This window comes from Phalaenopsis equestris, unplaced genomic scaffold (genome assembly GCF_001263595.1).
Source record: "Phalaenopsis equestris unplaced genomic scaffold, ASM126359v1 Scaffold000209, whole genome shotgun sequence".
Lineage (NCBI taxonomy): Eukaryota > Viridiplantae > Streptophyta > Magnoliopsida > Asparagales > Orchidaceae > Phalaenopsis > Phalaenopsis equestris.
The window spans coordinates 86,715-105,596 of record NW_018164651.1 but is presented as its reverse complement, the minus strand read 5'-3'; the positions used below and the strand labels follow the sequence as shown (position 1 = coordinate 105,596).

Here is an 18,882-nt window from a genome sequence, read left to right as displayed (position 1 = left end):
CATAATGTATTAATTAATCTTTTTTCTTGCTATGTTTTTATAAAAGAAATCCAAGAATTTTAGTTTTATTTTGATTCATATATTTTAATTCATTTTTTTTCTTTTTATTATATAAGATTTCACTTATAGTGAAATGTTGAAATGATTTTATGGATCTTACATCTATTTCATTAAAAAAAGAAAGATAAAATAGACATCTCTGGATTAAAATAAAGAGATAACAGGCTCAATACTCTCAAAAAGTAAATCTATTAATGGACAAAACATACAAAGCCTTGGCAGAAAATCCAGCACTAGTAAATTAAAATTTAAACGATAGTGAAAGATCAACCAAAGTTTAATTCAGCCAAATACATTTTTAAGAGAAAAGCTATTATTAATAATACTCAGATCAACCAGACCTAACCGATGAGCTAGGAACATATCTATAATGGGAGGCGTCCAAACCTGCTATGGGAATAACCTTCATGGGGAGTTTCTCCTGTCGGTGGAAACGATACTCTGTGAATAGGAAAGCTCAGGATTGTGTACAACAATCTGTTGTTTTGAGCTGTTGTTAGCATTGCCCGGAAAACATGGACAATATTGCTTGAACCTATTCACCAGAACTTAAAGATGCATATAGCAGAGAATGAACTTCAGCACATAGCAGGAATAGTTAGAAGCATGAAATATATTGGTGATTTAAGGTTAACAGCTGCTGATGCAGGGATTGCAATATTAATAATAGGAATTATATGAAAGTATTGTAGCTAATACTATCATCATTATTCTAACAGTTAGCTATAACCTGCAACACAATTAAGCATCGTTAATAAGCTATTAATTCCATTGATACATTGCAAAGCTTAGTAAGCAACATCAATCATCTATTCTTAGCTGACAACAGGTTTTTAAAAATTTAGTTGATGTAGCCAGCTTGTGTGCTGAAACTAGGGAGAAGGGAAGCAGCATGGTTAAGGATTGCTGAAGACCAATTCAACAATAAATTCACTCTATATGCCTAGGAATTCAATTCGTTTCAATTGCTGAGAAATAGTAATGGTAAGCAATACATTGAAATATTATTGCATAGACAGCAATAATAATGACTAGCCATCATTATTGCTTTAAATATAGTAACAAATTTTAATTTTCAAAATCACCAGTACATCAAATGCATATTACCAAATACAAAGCATTATTGTCATTGAGTGCAAAGCTATAAAACTCCAAAAATCTCATTACACAAATTTATAAACCCAAACTTATAAAAAAAAATGTCCAAAACTATAATTCTCAATAGCCCATGGTATCCTCTAAACTTCATCTTGCCAACCTTCTTTCTTTTGGAAGTTTAGACCTGCTAAGAAACAAAACATCACAGGAGTATAAGAAGTAAATAGAACAATTTATTACAAAATTTTATTTATTACCTAACTAATAATCTTTTATTAACTGATCCTTGTGTGGACACGTCCAACACTATTTGCGAAGCAGATTGTTCTGAGTATACTAAAGAAAAATAATTGCATAAAGTTTCAGGTATTTATTTTTTACTTGTATAAACTCAATGTGTAAAGCCATTATACTCACTAATTTACTTCCATCTTTTTGCTTCAACATACAACTGATATTGTATGATTGTCTCACATACAACTGATATTGTATGATTGTCTCGCCTTGGAGTGTTTGAGCAAGTTCAATTTTCGTGATCTTTTCTTTCATCTCACCACAACTTATGCTATCTATTTTACTTTTATTTGCTCCTATGAAAAGCCACAATTGACATACTTAAGCTTTTTTTTTGTCATCTAAATCTCTTCTTAACTTCGGTGGGCAAGCCTTCTTAGGTTTATTTTATTTTAGTGGAAAGAGCTGTGTTATGTTATAATTAGGTCATTTATTGGGATTATTGATAGACATAATGTTGAACACATAATTTTTTTGTACGTTGTCAATGGTGTAGTAATTGTTGATAAAATTTTCATAGTCAAGCTCACTTGTATTGATTGCTGCAGAGACATGAAGACAAGACAAGCCCATTAATTCCTATCTTTTACAACTTTAAACCATATAATTTAAGTTGATAACGTAGTGTACCTCCATGCATTGTTGTGATATGGCAGTTTTCATCATTAGCCTCCTCTACAATGCAATTCTCAGATTCATATATATTATTTTGAACTGTTTCTCCCATATTTCGACAAAACTTACCACTTTACTTTGTTGAATTTTCTCTTTTTCCTTGCATCCCAGCATAAAAAATGCTCTAATATTTTCGAACACAGTTATCATGGGTAACTCTCTTGTCTCAAGAATCATTGAGATAGAGTTGAAGCATTCACATATATTATTAACTTATTACATTTGGAGATGCAATTCAATTGTGACTGAGATTACTCACTTGATTGTTTCTTAACCAACCAATGGTAAGTGTTATGATCCAATTTGGCCAATTTTTTCATGTTGCATGTAAATTGATTTATTGTAGCACTCCTCGTGCTGCCCACAAAACATTCTTCAAAGCTGCTCTCTTGAATAATGCTAACTTAAAAATATCATGGAGATGTCGTCCTCAAAATTTATTTGTAACATCAAACAGATTATGGTTAACAGCATGCATCAATCCCTTTGTTTATTAGAGATAAATATAAATATAAACTTGTGTTGGTTATAAAAAATATGTAAATCTCTAGTCAACAAATCCAAGAATCACTTCAAACTATTTCTGGTTTCACTTTCAACAACAATCCATGTTATTATAAATATATTTTTATGACCATCCAAACTAATTACAGTTAATAGCTGCCTCTTGTGGTCTCTTCAATAAACAACCATCAATCCCAATTATTGGATAGCAAACTATGAGAAACCTTTTTGAGAAGCTTCAAAGAAAATATATATCCTAACGAACCTCATTCATCCTCCAAATCTATCGCTTGTGTTGTTTGTATAGATATAATCGTTCCCGGATTTGTTTTAAAATTTCCAAGCAATAATCCCAAAGCTTCTTAAATTATTCATCCTTCTTCATGTGCACCAATTTACTTACCTTGTAAATAGCCTTCCTAGCTTGTGAATTTGAAACATATAACTTCAATTATTTATTACTTATCTTTTAAAAAAATTAGTCTTGCATTGCGGATTTATCATTACTTTATTCATAAATTATTTGCTATAATTGCGGAGGTTAGGATTTTGTTATGATAACTCCACAAACTTGTTTGCTTCTGAAGCGATCTTATCTGCCATGAATAACTTTCCTCATGCTTCAATATATACAAATGAAATGGACAATTAATCTTTTTACAAATAGCTTTGCATTTGCTTCTATCATTTTTTAAGAACTTAATAGTCTTTACCCTGGCAATTAACCAATTTTGCACATTTTTTTTAAATTCTTCCTTACTACTAAATAGCATTCCCACTTCAAGCTCATGTTTTTGGAACTCTATCATGGGATAAAAAACTTGCAATTTAATACGGTCATTTTTGTCATTTTTATGAACACTGACTTCATTATAGAAATTCTTACAGTCACTATCATAACATTTTGTTTCCAATGCAGATTAGAAATTTCAATGCATTCTCCAATCTGTGAATTAAATAGAAGATTCAACATTGATTTTAAATAACTCGTTATCTTCATGATAGTCATAGTCACTGTCTAAAATTTTTTAAATAGTTGAATATGAGTTTTTTGTGAACAAGTTTTTGGACCACCCTTGCTACACTTATGTTAATTGGGTTTTGTCTATCTTGGCCAAAGTATCAATTTCAAGACCCTGTACTTACTAACCAAAGAAGTAAAAAATAAAATATTGCGATGGGGAGTAATGTTGAAGCTAAACTTGCATCATTGGCTAGTGGGATTAGTGAAATAATTTGGCTCAAGCCACTCCTATGAGGGATATAGGTAATTATCAAAACCTTCATAATTTAAGATAGTAAGTTTGCTATTAGCATAGCACGTTAATCTTTTCCTCACGGTAGGATCAAACATGTGGAGAAAGATTGACATTTTGTTTAGGAAAAAATTCCTAGTCATGATTTAGGTGTTTCAAATATTCCTTGAGTAAATCGGACTGTTGACGTCTTGAACAGAGTATTGGCTAGATTCCTATTTCAAATAACTGACAAGCTTTTTTTGTTAGACATTTTTGTTATCTTTTTAGTGGCAGGATAGCCTCATGACACTTCCTTCTGAATAGTTAAATTATGGATTTTTGGAGGCACTTATTTCTCTAGATAGCAAGCCACCTATTGACATTCAATTGGTTTCAACGGGCAAGGTAGATAGATGGACAATAGTTGGTCTGTAATGGCATGGGAGTACACATATTAAATGGATGCTGCTGTCTTGAAAGCCAACTTGAGTTGAATTGTCGAATGGAATACTTTTAGGTCTTTTATTTATTTTATTTAGCTGTTTGCTATACCCAAAAAAAAAAATGTTGTATTTTTTATACTTCCCTTTTTGTTAGGATATGCTGATTTCTTCTTTGTTTTTCTCCTCTTTAAAACTATATATATATATATAAAGCATGTTTTTAGTCAACACAGAGTATGAAATATTTCTTTTTTCTTCCTCGTCACTTCTCTTCTACTTCTTTCTCACCAAACATAAAATGATAATAAAGTAATCTTTAGAAAACAATGTTTGGCTAATAGATCTGTAATTCTAAGAAAATATTCAAGCAAGCTATGGTCACCCAGTTTATAATTGCTAAATGAATCATGCAGTTGAACCTTATAATCACAAAATAGTAAATATTGTTCTTTAAGTTTATGTTTTGTATTTGCCCATATATATTTTTTTAGTGAGCAACCCTTCACTAAAATAAGTGAGATGTCTTATTGATTTTGTTTTAACCAATTCAATTGTTTGGGAACCAGAAACATGTATCCTTCAAGTAATTCTTCTAAATTATCTAGCAAGTTTAAAAATACCTTAAAATTAAGCCTCTCATTGTGTACAAGAATATAATCTGTAATATCATAATAATTATGTTAAGACTAGTAAAAGCTGCACTTAAATTATTTTGTTTTATTAGATTGTATTTCTTTTTTTGTTTTTAATTGATCCAAATGTCTTATGTGTAAAAATTAATCCAAATGCAACCTTAAAATTTGATGCTAAATCTTATGTGGGAAAGTTAGCTTTGTATGTATAGTTTTCATGTAGATCTACATTGAGGTGTGCGCAATCTTGCAACATCCACATGAGACTTCATAAATCACAACTTAATTGTAGCAATTTCTTGTAATTTGTAATGAAAATTGAGATACGAAGAAAGCCAATCCGGATGATAGATACTAGTTTTCTAGTAGAAAACAAATGCTGAGGAACTAAAAACATGAAATCTATGCAATCTGTTAAGAAATCATGCATTTGTAAAAATCCAAATTATATTCAACTTAAATTTATTCAATCACATGCCAGCCAAAAATATGATTTAGAGAAGGAATAATACCCTCATCAAGAATTTCACGTGGAATTAACTTAATCATCTATTGGACGAACTTTAAGTCCTTTTTATTGATCACAAAGTTTCCTTGTATGTCCATGTACAGTAGAAACATTTAAAAAGGGTTATCGGTAGTCTCATAAAAGATACAAGGTTTTTGCATGGAAATCTCACATAATATATGGGTGAGAACTGCTAAATCGCATAGAAATCTCTCCAAATATGCCAGGGAGACCCACTGAATCTGCAGGAATGTTCACAAGTAGCTGATGAACGGATGGATTTTAGCCCACTGGAATAGGATAATTGTAGGTTCATTGTACCACTCCGTTGTCAAGAGCCTCAAAGAAGTGTCTCAAGTACCAGTGACACGAGAGCTTATCAACTATCGTACTGTAGTTGCCCCAGTACAGCGGATGCCTTACTGTAGCTGCTGCAGTAACCGTGATTCCTTTTTCGATTTAATTCCTTTTCTTATTTGATTCCCTACCACCTAAATCCACCCTTTCGTACAATAGCATCACTTCAAATTTCTCCTCTTCCTTTCACCCCTCCTTTATTTATTGCCTATTCTCCTATTTGCGTAGTCTATATATTTTCCCCTTATTTATAGATGCTTGCTTAGGATTGGGAGGGAGCATTTTTGAAAATTGTTGATTTCAGTTGCTGCCTTTGAGACGTTTTTCCCCTCCGGGGGTTGTACCGAATTACGAGAAGGTACTCCAGCTTTAACTCATCCAAGGTGGTGACTACCTCTGATAGTCTTGGTGGTGATTCGGCTGTAGCTCAACCTCGACTAGACATTTATTCTTCCGCAACCCCCTCAGTCTCTGCTTGTAACAACTGCAAACCACTGGACATTGCTGTCATCTTCATTTCCTACAGTTGTTCGACGCTTCCTGCATCTATTTTGTTCTGCCAACCACACAGACACTTTCTCTGCTGATGTTCATATGCTTCCAACAGCTGTCCTGCTGCCGCTAGCCATGCCGACACCTTTCCTACTGTTGCTCGACGCTTCCCACAACTGTCCTGCTGACATTCAGACCTTCAACGCCTTCTAGCCGCCACGAGGCTGCCCTAGGGGGAGCCGTCTTTGTGTGTTGTTGCTATTTCACAACGTTGTTATTTTTTTTCGATTGTTTGAGTGTAGTGGTCATTTATTGCCAGATTTTGATGAGTCTTCGTGTAACCATTTGCAATTTTTTAATAATATTTATTTTTTTTTGTTGTGGTTTGGATTAACTCCGGTATCATTTAGTATCAATGCTAGCTCACCCTTAGCTCTATCTTATTGATTGCTAGCATCCGCCCCTACCCTAGCCAGCCTACCAAATTTTTTCTGCCCTAAAAGCCTTTACAGATGAAGTCGAAGCTCCTCCAAATGTGGAAGACTGACGCGGGAGCTTACCGACTGCGGTACTGCACCAGCTACAACACTGTAGATGCGTTACTGTATTTGCTATAGTAATTGTGGTCCCCTTTCCTATTGGATTTTATTTCCTATTTGATTTCTTGTTTAAATCCATCCCTTTCTACAATAGCCTCACTTCAAATTCCTTCCTTTGTCTATCCCCCTCCTTTATTTATTGTCTATTCTCCTACTTGCCTAGTTTATCTATTTCTCCCTATTTATTGATATTGTTTGCCTAGGATTGGGAGGAAGGATTTTTAATAATTGCTAATTTCAGTTGCTGCCTTTGAGATGTTCTTTCCTTCCGGGGGCTGTAACCGACTACGAGAAGTCACTTTAGTGGTAACTCGTCCGAGGTGGTGACCGTCTCCAAGGCTCTGGTGGTGCTCCGGCTGTAGCTCAATCATGACGAGACATTTATCCTTCCGCAACCCCCTCTGATTCGCTTGCATCAACTGCAAACCACTCAACCTTTCTGTCATCTTCATTCTCTACTATTGTTCGACGCTTCCTGCAGCAGTCCTGCTGCCGCCACCACGCTGACACCTTCCCTGCTGCTGTTCGATGCTTCCAGCAGCTATCTTGCTGCCGCTAGCCACACCATCACCTTCCCTATGGTTGACGCTTCCCACAGCTGTCCTGTTTCCGTCCAGACCTTCAACCGCCTTCGAATGGCCTCCTAGGCCTTCCAATCCTTGTCCAGCAGCTGTCATGCTTCTTCCAGCTGTCGCACACTGGTTGCCTACATGCTGTCCTGCTTCCAAGCACTAGCCAGCAGACCTCCTACACACTGCCTTTGCTGCCAGCCTCCTTCCAGCACCATCGCAGCTACCTTCCTCTCCTGCTGGACCAGTTGCTCACTCTAGAGGGAGCCGTCTTTGTGTTGTGTGATGTTTTCTTTCGCGTCGTTCTTGTCTTTCGACAGTTCAAGTGTTGTGGTTATTTATTTCTAGTTTTTGATGAGTCTTCGTGTAACCATTCACAATTTAGTGATAACATTTGCTTTTCCGGTTGTGATTACAGTTCAAGTGTTGTGGTTATTTATTTCTAGTTTTCATATTTGGGTCAACTCCGTTATCACCCAGATATGAAAAAATGGAGAAATATCCACTGATCTGGAGACTTGCATCAAGGAGCCTTTTGGAAAGGACGGTGATTTTTTATTAATGTCTGTATGAAACTTGTCAAATTCAAGGGTTGTAATAACGATTTCTTAAATTAATTGGACCTAATCTTTATAAAGCCCAGATTTGATTTGTCTTTAAATCGATACATGTTCAGGAGTTTTGCATATCATGGCCTTGAACCAAAATTTATACTTTTTTAAGTCAAGAAATTCAGCGTTTGACGCACCCTTGGGGTGTTTATGAGTACCTTGCTCGTTTATCTGTTATGCTTTTAATATAAGCTTTTTCATTCTCTTAACAGGCTCTTTATGAACTGTGGCATTTTGTTAGTTTACTCTGATCTTAGACGCCTGGTGGTAAAATATATTGCAGTGACCTCATTTTGATTTCAATTTTTTTTTTTAATGAAAAATTTGTTGTTGTGCTTAAAAATAGCATCTTTAATTTTTATTTCAAAAACTTCATTCTTCCATTAATGCTATTCATTTTTAGTGCGAGAAAAGAGTCAAAATGGTCCCTCGATTATTTACATGGGCTAAAACAATCCTAATTGTAGAAGGCCAATTTAGACCCCATATTATTCATATATGGATTGAAACAGTCCACAGATTATTGAAATGGAGGCCAAAGTAGTGCGGCTGATTGACCATTTTGATTTCTAGTTAAGTAGTCAGAACTGAATTGGCCTTTTATGTGGTCTAGGACCATTTTAGCACCCTGTAAAAAGTTAGGGGGCCATTTTGGTATTTTTCTCATTTTATTATTATTGCATATTTTTTGCTTACCCTTTGATCACAAATATTTATAATGCAGGTCATTGAAATGTCTGGGGTGTGTGCTGCATCAGACATTTGGAGTGTTGGTTGCACTGTTTTGGAGTTGCTTACATGTGCCCCTCCTTACTATGATCTTCAACCTATGCCAGCTCTGTTTCGAATTGTGCAGGTCTTTGAAAAAGAACTACTGCAGAATTTTATTTTATTTTTATTTTTGGGGAATGGAGAAAATTTCTTTATTTTTACGATCTAATGTGACATTTTCCTTTCAGAAGTATTTCATTTTTTAACCTTCTTTTTTCTCTTATGTTTTTGGTTGTAAATGCATTCCAAATCCTCAAATAAATACCATTTCCAGTTAACATGCATTGTAGTATATGCTCTTTTTATTAGCTTTTAGTTTTTTTTAAATAAATTAAAGTACAATACATGATAAATTTTTTTTAATGCTTTTAATTTATGTCAATTGTTTTTTCTTAGGCTTGTCATCTAATTTATTGAACAACACACGGCATTTCTATAATGTTATAATGTCTGTTAAACCTGTTTTCTGGAAATCAATATATGATGATATATCACAGTTGTGGTGAGATGCCTTTTGAACCACCAAGGAACCCAATTCTAATTATAGCATGTAAATAGAAACCCTAAAGGGCTGTCCACTCAATTGGGTTGGGAAAGACCAGAATAGAACTAGTTCAGGTGCTCGTGAACAACCCCATGACGGACCTTCTGAGTTCACTCCTGTTCGAGTAGCATGTTCCTCACTAGCATCACTACCACCGGGTATTTTTCATTTGAAAATAAAGGAAAACGCGATGAGCGTTTATGAAGAAAGCTGATTCCCCAGACGTTTCTCCACTAGCAAGGGCACCTGTAACCTTGAACTCCTCGGAAGGTAGGAAAAATATGCACTTTCCGTCTTTTGTGAATGAGTAGGTGTTTTTGAATACATCATGCCGAGTTTTGCAATTAAACTGCCTTGGTCTCTTCAATAGAATGTGACAGACTTTCATGGGCACAACATCACACTACATTTGATCTTGGAGCTGGTCCACAATAAAAAACCTCTACAAGGTATCTTCTGACAATACTAACCTTGTTCTCATTATTCAACCAAGAGAGAATATAGTTGAGAATGTCTCTGAGTAGTGAGACTCAATTTATCCACCATCTTTGTGCATGCCACATTCTTACTACTATCTTTTATGATGATACAACTGCACACCTTTCCTTTTACAGAGCAACGAGTGTGAAAAATATTGTGGCGAAGCTACTGTGGTTCTCTCGAAAGACATAATCTAAAGGACTCATCGAAACACAAGAATCTCGTCCTCATTAGTTGGAAGCTAGTACTACTGCACTTCATCACTATCTTTTATGTTTCTCGTACCTTTGTACATTCTAATGCTCCTTACTCAGTGAAGGAAACAACTCTAGTAGTAGAGCAACTGGAAGCGATGTGTCCAAATCCATGACATATGAAATACTTCATTGTGTGTACCATGCTGGGTGTAATGCACAGCTCGGGCTTTTTCCTACTCTGATATGACCTATCATCTTTCTGTATAATTTTCACACTTTTTTCAGGTTTAATCCTACTGACTCCCCTTATGTGGGCAACTATTTGAATGAAGGCGCGTCCTTTTGCTTGTGTTGTTTCTTGACCTTCAGTGTCAATTTCTGAACATCACCCAATGACCAATAAGACGGTAGCTGGACAAGATTGTTGATGGATGGCTTCAGGCCTCCCAAATATCTGGCTATTGTGTGTCCTTTGACCTTGTCAGCACACATTTCAATTTAAGCTGCTCAAACTCTGTAGTGAACTACTCCACTGATAATACTTTTTGCTGTAGGTGGCGGAGCTTCAAAAACATGTTTTGGTTGTAGTGCGTGGGTAGGCACTTCCTTTGCTTTTCCTTCATCTTCTCTCATGTGGCGATCTTACTCCTGCCTTCTCTTTGTTTCTCTCTCTGTCTTCAAATTCTTTCACCACAAAGAGACACTCTTCTTTAGTTTTATGAAAGCAAGCTTCACTTTCTTATTAATTAATATCTCTTTTACTAAAAAATCCTCTCAATGGTCTGTGGTCACTCAATGAAATCATCCAGATTTATTCGCCCCTCAAAATCCAACAAGTCTACCTTCACTCACATGTCTCTCTGTCGGTCTCCTCTAATACTGAATTCCAAAGTGTCGTGATCTGCCATCCTCTTCTTCACTGAAATCATCCTCACATAAGGGATCCTGATTTTCCTCACTCTCTTCTTTGAATCTTGCTATCACGATCGACGATGGTCTCTTGATGGGTCCTTTCCTCAATTTTAGCGAGACTTTACTGAATTCTACAGATTTCCTACCGCGCCTCTTCGATTGTAAGTTCCTGAATGACTTCTGACACTTAGTCTTCTCGGTGGCCGGGATAAAGTTTAAATTTAGGGGGTGAAAGAGGGTGTATGGGGCTAATTTAAGGCGGTGGATTTTTTTTGAAGTGCTTGATTTGAATAATCAATAAGGAGGGATGATTTTGGGGTGTTGGTGGATTTTGGTAAACCTAGGATGGAACTAGGATTATGTTAGCTATAATACAAATGTCATCGCTGTTTACTCAAACAAGAATGGAAAAAAAAAATTATTGGTGAATTCAAATATACAAATTACAACAATATTGTCAGAATTTGAAATCGAAACAAACAACAAAACAAGACTAGCCCTAGTGTTGAATCTAGGGTGTAAGTGGTGTTGGCTGGGGGTCGTACCTCCGAAGAGGTAGTAAAGGGTAGGTTAGTGGGCTGGAATGTGGGGTGAAACAAGGGGAGGTGAGGAAATGGAGGAACAACACATGGCCAACAGTGACAAGAGGGAAACATGGGTGGAAGCAGCAGGAGCAACAAAGGTTTGCTGACTTGGGCAACAACAACAAAAAAAGGGAGGTTGTGAGTGATGGAAACAAAGATTTAGGCGGTTTGGGGTGGCGAAAACACAAGTGGAGCAACGAGAGGAATGAAGGCGGTGTTGGAAAGGGACGGGGAAGGTTATCAGAAGGATAAACACCACATCGGGAACGAGATACAACCAGAGCACCACTCGAAACCCTTGGATACAACTCGAGAAGGGAGAGGAGATGCTGACGGGTGTTCCGAAACAACACATGAAAAACTAAACCCTAAAGTCAAAAAGTGCAAATATATAACGCTAGATAAATAGGAGTGGGCCCCCCTCTTTAAAGGAGGGGACACGAGGGCTGATTGACCTTCCAATAACCCGCATTGGTTCGATTCAGTACATGGATGTGCCTTTTGCCACATCAATTGACGCCCGCATCTAAGTATGTTAAAGGGACACTAAGCATAGCTAGGGTGTGCAACGAGGTGATGTATGCAACTAGTAGGTAAGTTGGCACTAGCCCGAAGCAATATGCAAAAACACTCACAAGAGCATAGCCAATACTCATATAGCTATAATGAAAATATTATTGCCCATAAGTAGGGGTGTTAAATCAGATTCACTGATCTGGTTCGGGTATGACTTAAGATTGACTCGACCTGAAATCACTTGACGCGAACCCAACCCAAATATTAAATGGAACAAACAATTCAACCTGAACATGACCTGCCTTCAACCCACTAACTTGAGTTCGACATATATAACCAGTTTAACATAAGATATAATAACTATTTTGGTCAAAATCAGGTCAATTTCAAGTAATTTCATTTCAATTTTGAGTTGGCGGGTCAAATTGAACTTGACCCAAAATATTAAACGGATTTGGATTCTAAACCCAAACCAAACCCAAAAATTATTTCGGTCAACCCGAACCTAGATTTTTCAAGGCAGGTTTTGGTCGAGTTGGCGTGTCGAGTCAATTTTTTACTGTTATACCCACAAGTAATGATTGGGTGTGAGGAGAGAGATCAAAGCCCCCTCCCCTCCCCTCCCCTCACCTCCCCTACCCTCGCATTCTTCTGGTTCATGTTTCCTAACTCCTTAAATAAATTTACGAAATTGTAATGTTAGTATCATTGTAAGGAAGGCTATTAATGTAGGAGGGGAAATGTTAAATGACATGTACCGGGTTATTTGGTATAAGAGATGTTCAATACATTTACTGACTTCTTTTTTAATGATAATATATTGATTAAGATCATTGTAAAGAGAGACAAGAAGGTTATTTGACACGGGTCTTGCGTTTTGAACTTGCTAGAGACCTTAGATGGTTTTGTTATCCTTGTATAAATATGATAGTGGTGTAGATTATGGCAAAAACAAGTTAGTCATTCATGTGTATTAGCAATTGCGCAATTAAAGGAGAAAATATCACGTTCATTAGATTTATCTTTTATTTGATGGTTTTCACTTGAAGATATTTTTTTTAATGAGCTGATTTTTTTAAATATGATTTCTTTTGAAGTGAGTAGCTTTCTTGTGGTTGGTTGAGAGTATTTACACCACATTGTCCTAGAAAACACCCTTAAATTTTCTAAGATCTGATTTGCTTTGTTGTTGTTTATGAATGTGTATGGTAGGCAACTAAATAGTTCAAAAGGCATTTTTATGAAGAAATTATTCATTGGGAATTTTTGAGTTAGGAGGCTTTTGAATTCAATCACGGTAGAAAACATTATATCAATCAAATATGTTGTGGTTGGGATAGTTTTTCTCTAAAATCATTTTAGGAAATTTATCTAAATTTATCTAAAGAATTATTTGTCCTATTACTTCTAATGTTGATATGAAATTAATTTTTAATTATAATGATAAATATTGTGAAATAATTATTGACGTAATATTTTTGTTTGATAAAGTATACCCATGATACTTAAGTTCTATTATTAATAAATATAAAATATCCATTGGCTCCATAGATAATAAGGAGTTAAATTGTCCCAAATATCAAAGTAGATTAACAATAAAGGTGTAGGTAATCATGATCTACTTAAAATATGTGATGCTCTATGATGTTGAGCAATCTCACCAATTTTCTCATGAAAAATTTGATTTTTGACATCTTTGAATAATAAAAGAAACATATGTTTTAGGATTTTAAGATGTCTTAATCTATAATGTTGATTTCCAGTAGTATAATTTTTAATTAAACATAAATGAGAAAGATGAATGATTTTTGTGATCTTTGTTGTCTACAAGATGATATAGTATCATTCTTTTCTCTATCTCACCCATTATTTATCATAGTTCGGTCCTGAAAACAAAACGATCGATGGGAAATATTGCTTTGAATTTTTAAACTTAGGTTGTTTTATGAATAAGTAAAAAAATTTTATATTGTTAAGTTAGGGACATATAATGTATTGTTTAGCGCAAGTAAAGGGGAGTATGAATTTTCCTTTATTTGCAAAAATGGTTAAGATGTTATTCATTAATTTAAATTTTCTATTGTTGTAGCAGAGTTGGTAGATTAGGAAGTTGTAAACACAGATTTTTATGTGGTACATGACACATGAGTCTATTGTTATTAGAGAGACTATTTAATGTATTAAAGTCACTTTAGTAGTTTGACCTTTATAAGCTAGAGAGCACACTCCAACTAGCCTTATGGAGCATTGAGAGTTTTTTAGCTTGTGGATTTCTCGAGTTTAACCCTCTAGTGACACCGTTCTAGTGAGCCTAGAAGGCGTACAAGAAGTAGATTTAATGGAGAGATGGTTGTGGAATGACATGGGAATAAAAATATGAGCGATCGACGATATTTGTTGTGGTAGATGATACTCGAAAAGTATCCCGACTGAAACAAGCAAGGCGGACAATGAAATGACATGGTACAGAGGTCGAGGAGGATTCACCACTTGATTCCAAGCAAAATACTGTCACATCTCTTGTAAAAGAAAAATAATACAACATTCAGAAAGCAAAAATTAGAGATTAAAGTCTCCCAATACAATAACAATATTAAAGTCTTCCCAAAATAGTAAAGAAAACATAAAATTAATCTCACGATAATACCTAATTAGAATAACAAAATAAGAAAGAAATCAGAAAATTATATGTGCTGACAGTTGGGAGTCGGAGTTTCCCTCCACTTGCTTGAACCCACGATTGTGGGAGCCCAAATTCTGCGGTAGGAATTACTGCAAACGGGATTACAATATCGCTGATCCCGGGACTGTGACGGGAAGTCCTGGTTCATTCTTCTCATTTAGGAGAGGCTTTTTCCTCTCTATTTGTTTTTGGAATTGATCTACCACCATCAAGCTAAATCATTGAACTGCTTTGACTTGGACAACTTTGCACATATTTTTTTTCAAAATCTGTCCTGATAGAATAAAAAGTCATCCTTCTTTGGCACAATCGAAGATGGAGCTATATTTGGGCTAGTATTCCACAAACTAAGCTTCTATCTATCAAGTGTGTAACATGTTATAGCAATTTTTCATGCTCGGCTAGTTGCATCCTATATGTAAGTGGTCTCCTTCATTGCATTTGATATCTTCATTCGCTCTTGTGTCACAATCTATTTCTTTAACTATTCCTTACTCGATGAAGGAGATCACCCTTCTGTTTGGGCAATCAGATTCGCAATGTGCTCAAAGCCGTGACACTTGAGACACTTTCTTGTTGGAACGGATTTGAGAGTGTTGGTTATCTCAACCTTTTCTCTAAATTGAATTGGATTTTCTTCAGACAGGATCGACTTGGATTCTCCTCTAGGTATATTTTTACTGTCAGTTCCTGGAGTTAAGCTATACTTGGAAGGTGTGACAGTAAGCTGCTGACACTATTTTTTCATCTTCAAAGCTAGAGTAGATATATCAAGCAGGGACCAATACGGCTACAACTACATCACATTACTAATAGTTGATCTCACTTCTCGAAGGTATCTCTCTATTTTGTGTTCCTTCGCTTCAACCAACTCACATTTTAACATATGTTAATTGAATTCGGCTGTGTCTGCCGAAGAATCTCTCGCACGCAAGTGGAGTTTTATGAACATATCTTGTTAGTAATGTTGTGAAAGGTATTTGCGCTGCATCTATCTCTTCATCCTAGACCACATTGTGATTTTAATTTTCTCTTATGCTTGCAAAGACGCTTGAGGTTGTCCCATCACAATGAGGCATTCTTCATGAGCTCGATAACTACCAATTTAACTTTTTTGTCCTGGAGAACGCCTTTGCACTAAAAAATTGTTCGACTGTTTGGAGCCATTTGATAAACTCGTCTCGATCCATGTGCTAGTTGAAATCCGATAAATCAATATTCATTCTAAAATCATGGTATCTCTTCTGATATTATATCCAAATCATCGTGTTTGGTTCTTTATCACTAGAAATTATTTAATAAAAGGGATTCATGTTTTCTCTTTGTTCTGGTGAGTCGCCGTTATGGTTAAGGTGACCTTACTGAGTTGTCTACTCTTAAAGGCGGCAAACCTCAATTGCAGTTGGAGGATTTCTCAGTGTATATTCTTCATAGTATTTTCGGACACCTCACTAAGGTTTTTTTTTTTTGCGGTATGGCATCCTTTTCTCCCGATTAGGTTTTTTAAAGATGTAGGATTACAAATCAAAGGTTGATCGGTCTAGGTTCTGGTGCTAGTTGTCGGGGTGGATTTTTCGAAGAGGTAGGGATGTTAGATTTTAAAAATCTAGGATTAGGGCTAGATATTGCAATAAGAATGGTTTGGGTATGACAATTTTTTTAAAGGGAATTAGGTTAGGTTTTTTTTTTTTTTTGAATTTTGGATTTGAGCCAAGAAAGACAAATTCTTAAAATGTAGGGTTTATCGATCTCTGATACCATATGACTTCATTCTAAGGAGCAATGTATATATGAAGGGGATTTATCATGGAGGTGATCGTGGAATAATAGTTACAACATAGGTTATCTTTCGGTTGGATTTTTGACATTTGTTTTTAAAAGAGTTTGTTGCAATCGGTTCTCCATCATAACTTCATGTGATTTTCAAAAATGCCCTTCCAAGATGGGAGCTTATGACATTATGGTTCTTGTTTTTTCTCTCTTCCATACAACTTAAAAGGCTTCCTTAAGGGTGAGCATAATGTTTTTTCCTAATTTTTAGATGCAAACTTGATCCAATTCTTCTTTAAGGGTGAGCATAATGTCTCTTCCTTAAGGGAGAATAAAATAAGAATTAAAAAATAGGATGGAAATTAGAATCATAGTTTATCTAATATTATGTAGCAAAAAGAAGAATGGCGAAGCCTTGCTTGCTTTATCATTCATTCGAAGGATATTTATACAGAGAGTTGCTTATACATGTTTAGAAAGAGTAATTTTACAATTAAAAGTATTTCGTAAGGATTCCTTGAATTCTTGTGCCTCTAATTTTCTTGCCTGCAAATTTTTCACCCATTAGCCTTGAATTTGTGGCCTTCTTTCTTGTTTAGTCTGACCTCCATTCTACATTGCAACCTTTCCATATGCTTGCAATTAATGACTAATTCCTCTTGAGTTGCAACTGCAATTATCGACGCCAATACTCCAGCTATCTGCCTCTCTTTGTTGTTTGCATTCCCTCTGGAGTTTGCCAAGACTTTTCTGCATCTCCAATTGAAGGATATGTATGCAGAGCATCGAGTAATATTTTAAGTGACCCATAATTTTTCAATTATAATGGAACTATATTAAGGATTGCCATTAAGAAAGAATGTATGTTTTTTGGAGATATAGTTATAATTGGCGAGGAATACACCTGACATAAGTTTAAAAATTGGAATAATGGAGAAAAGCTTTAGAAATAGAGGACTTTTATAATTATTAGGAAAAAAAAACCCACAACTTGTTATTTAGAAGTTGTGATATTAACAATCATCAATCAATATTGTTAGAAAATAAAGTGATAATTAGTTTAGGTATCTTGTATTTATTATATAAGAAAAATAAAAATATGATTTGGATAGAACTTCTTGAGTTAAGGTTGAGTAGTTAAAATGGAGAAGTGCGTGAGGTGCTGTTCAATAAGAGAATGTTTTAGAGATTTGAAAGGTAATTTTTATTAAAGACTCAATTAGGTCCACGACATTGTCTGGATCCAAGTAGTGACAATAAAAAGTTATTGATGTTTAAATTGAGCATGAAAAATTTGAGAATGTTAAAAGTGGTGCTTGGAAAACTGGGAATGATAAACTAGTGAATAATTATACTAGATGATTTTTTGTAGTAACATTCATTGAAGATAAAATAATTGATAATTGACTTTGATGATTTGGACGTGTACAGTAAAGGGTATAACTGTATTTATTAGAAGAGTATGTATTAAAAAGGAATCTAATAGAACATGGATAGAACTTCTTCAAAATGATTTGCATTGAGTAGGGTTAATACTTCAGGGAATCCATGAATGAATGGGGAATGAGGCATAATTAAGCCAACTCTAAATAGCTGGTATGAAGTAATGATTATGATGATTATTATCATGCATGCATGTTATGTTATATTTAGTTCTTTATGATAAGTTGATTTTATGTAGCCTAGAAGAATTTTTTTTTTATGAATTCATTTTTAAGTTGTTTTGTTAAAAGTTCAATGAAGTCATGCTCTTGGAGCGATGCTATATGAATCGCACAAGCACATTGTTTTTTCTCAAAATCACTGGGCATACCTAAAGCACACCTGAAGCCACCAAGGCCACACTTCTTTCTGAAGTAAAAATTTGTCCAAGTTCATGCTTCATTTATACAAGTTTTTTTAGAATATAACTGCTTTTTTCTTAAGCTTTTATGATTTCCTTGGTTCTCTTACATTATAAATTCTTTTGTTCCGGTTATGGTTTATGATATTGTTTCTTCTTTATTTGTCTTAATTGATTTTTGTGCATGTTTTATATATGTTTTATTGCTTTACTGTATTTTCTATGATGACGACTATGGCCCAGCTTGTCCCTAAAAAAAGAAAGAATTATCTTTATCGCTGTACAACTGCCAATAGTTTTTCAAATGTAAATTAAAAAGATATTTTGAAGTATATCTTTTTAATTTATTCATTTCGATAATTTCATATTGATCTGTGAAGTATTTAAAATTTAGCCTATATTTTATTGGAGGATTGACTTTTTTCGCTGCTAAGTTTAAACACTCAATTGCTTTTTTTAAACTAATATATATATATATATATATATATATATATATATATCT

General features: G+C 34.9%; 1 protein-coding gene across 1 annotated transcript in view; it reads left to right on the top strand.

The window, feature by feature from the left end:
- Positions 1-18,882, top strand: part of LOC110023067 (MAP3K epsilon protein kinase 1-like) — a 98,312-nt gene that overhangs the window by 19,073 nt on the left and 60,357 nt on the right. The window contains exon 9 of the mRNA XM_020722287.1: positions 8,805-8,936. Within this exon, the coding sequence (XP_020577946.1) occupies positions 8,805-8,936 (132 nt within the window). The remainder of the gene's footprint in view (positions 1-8,804; positions 8,937-18,882) is intronic.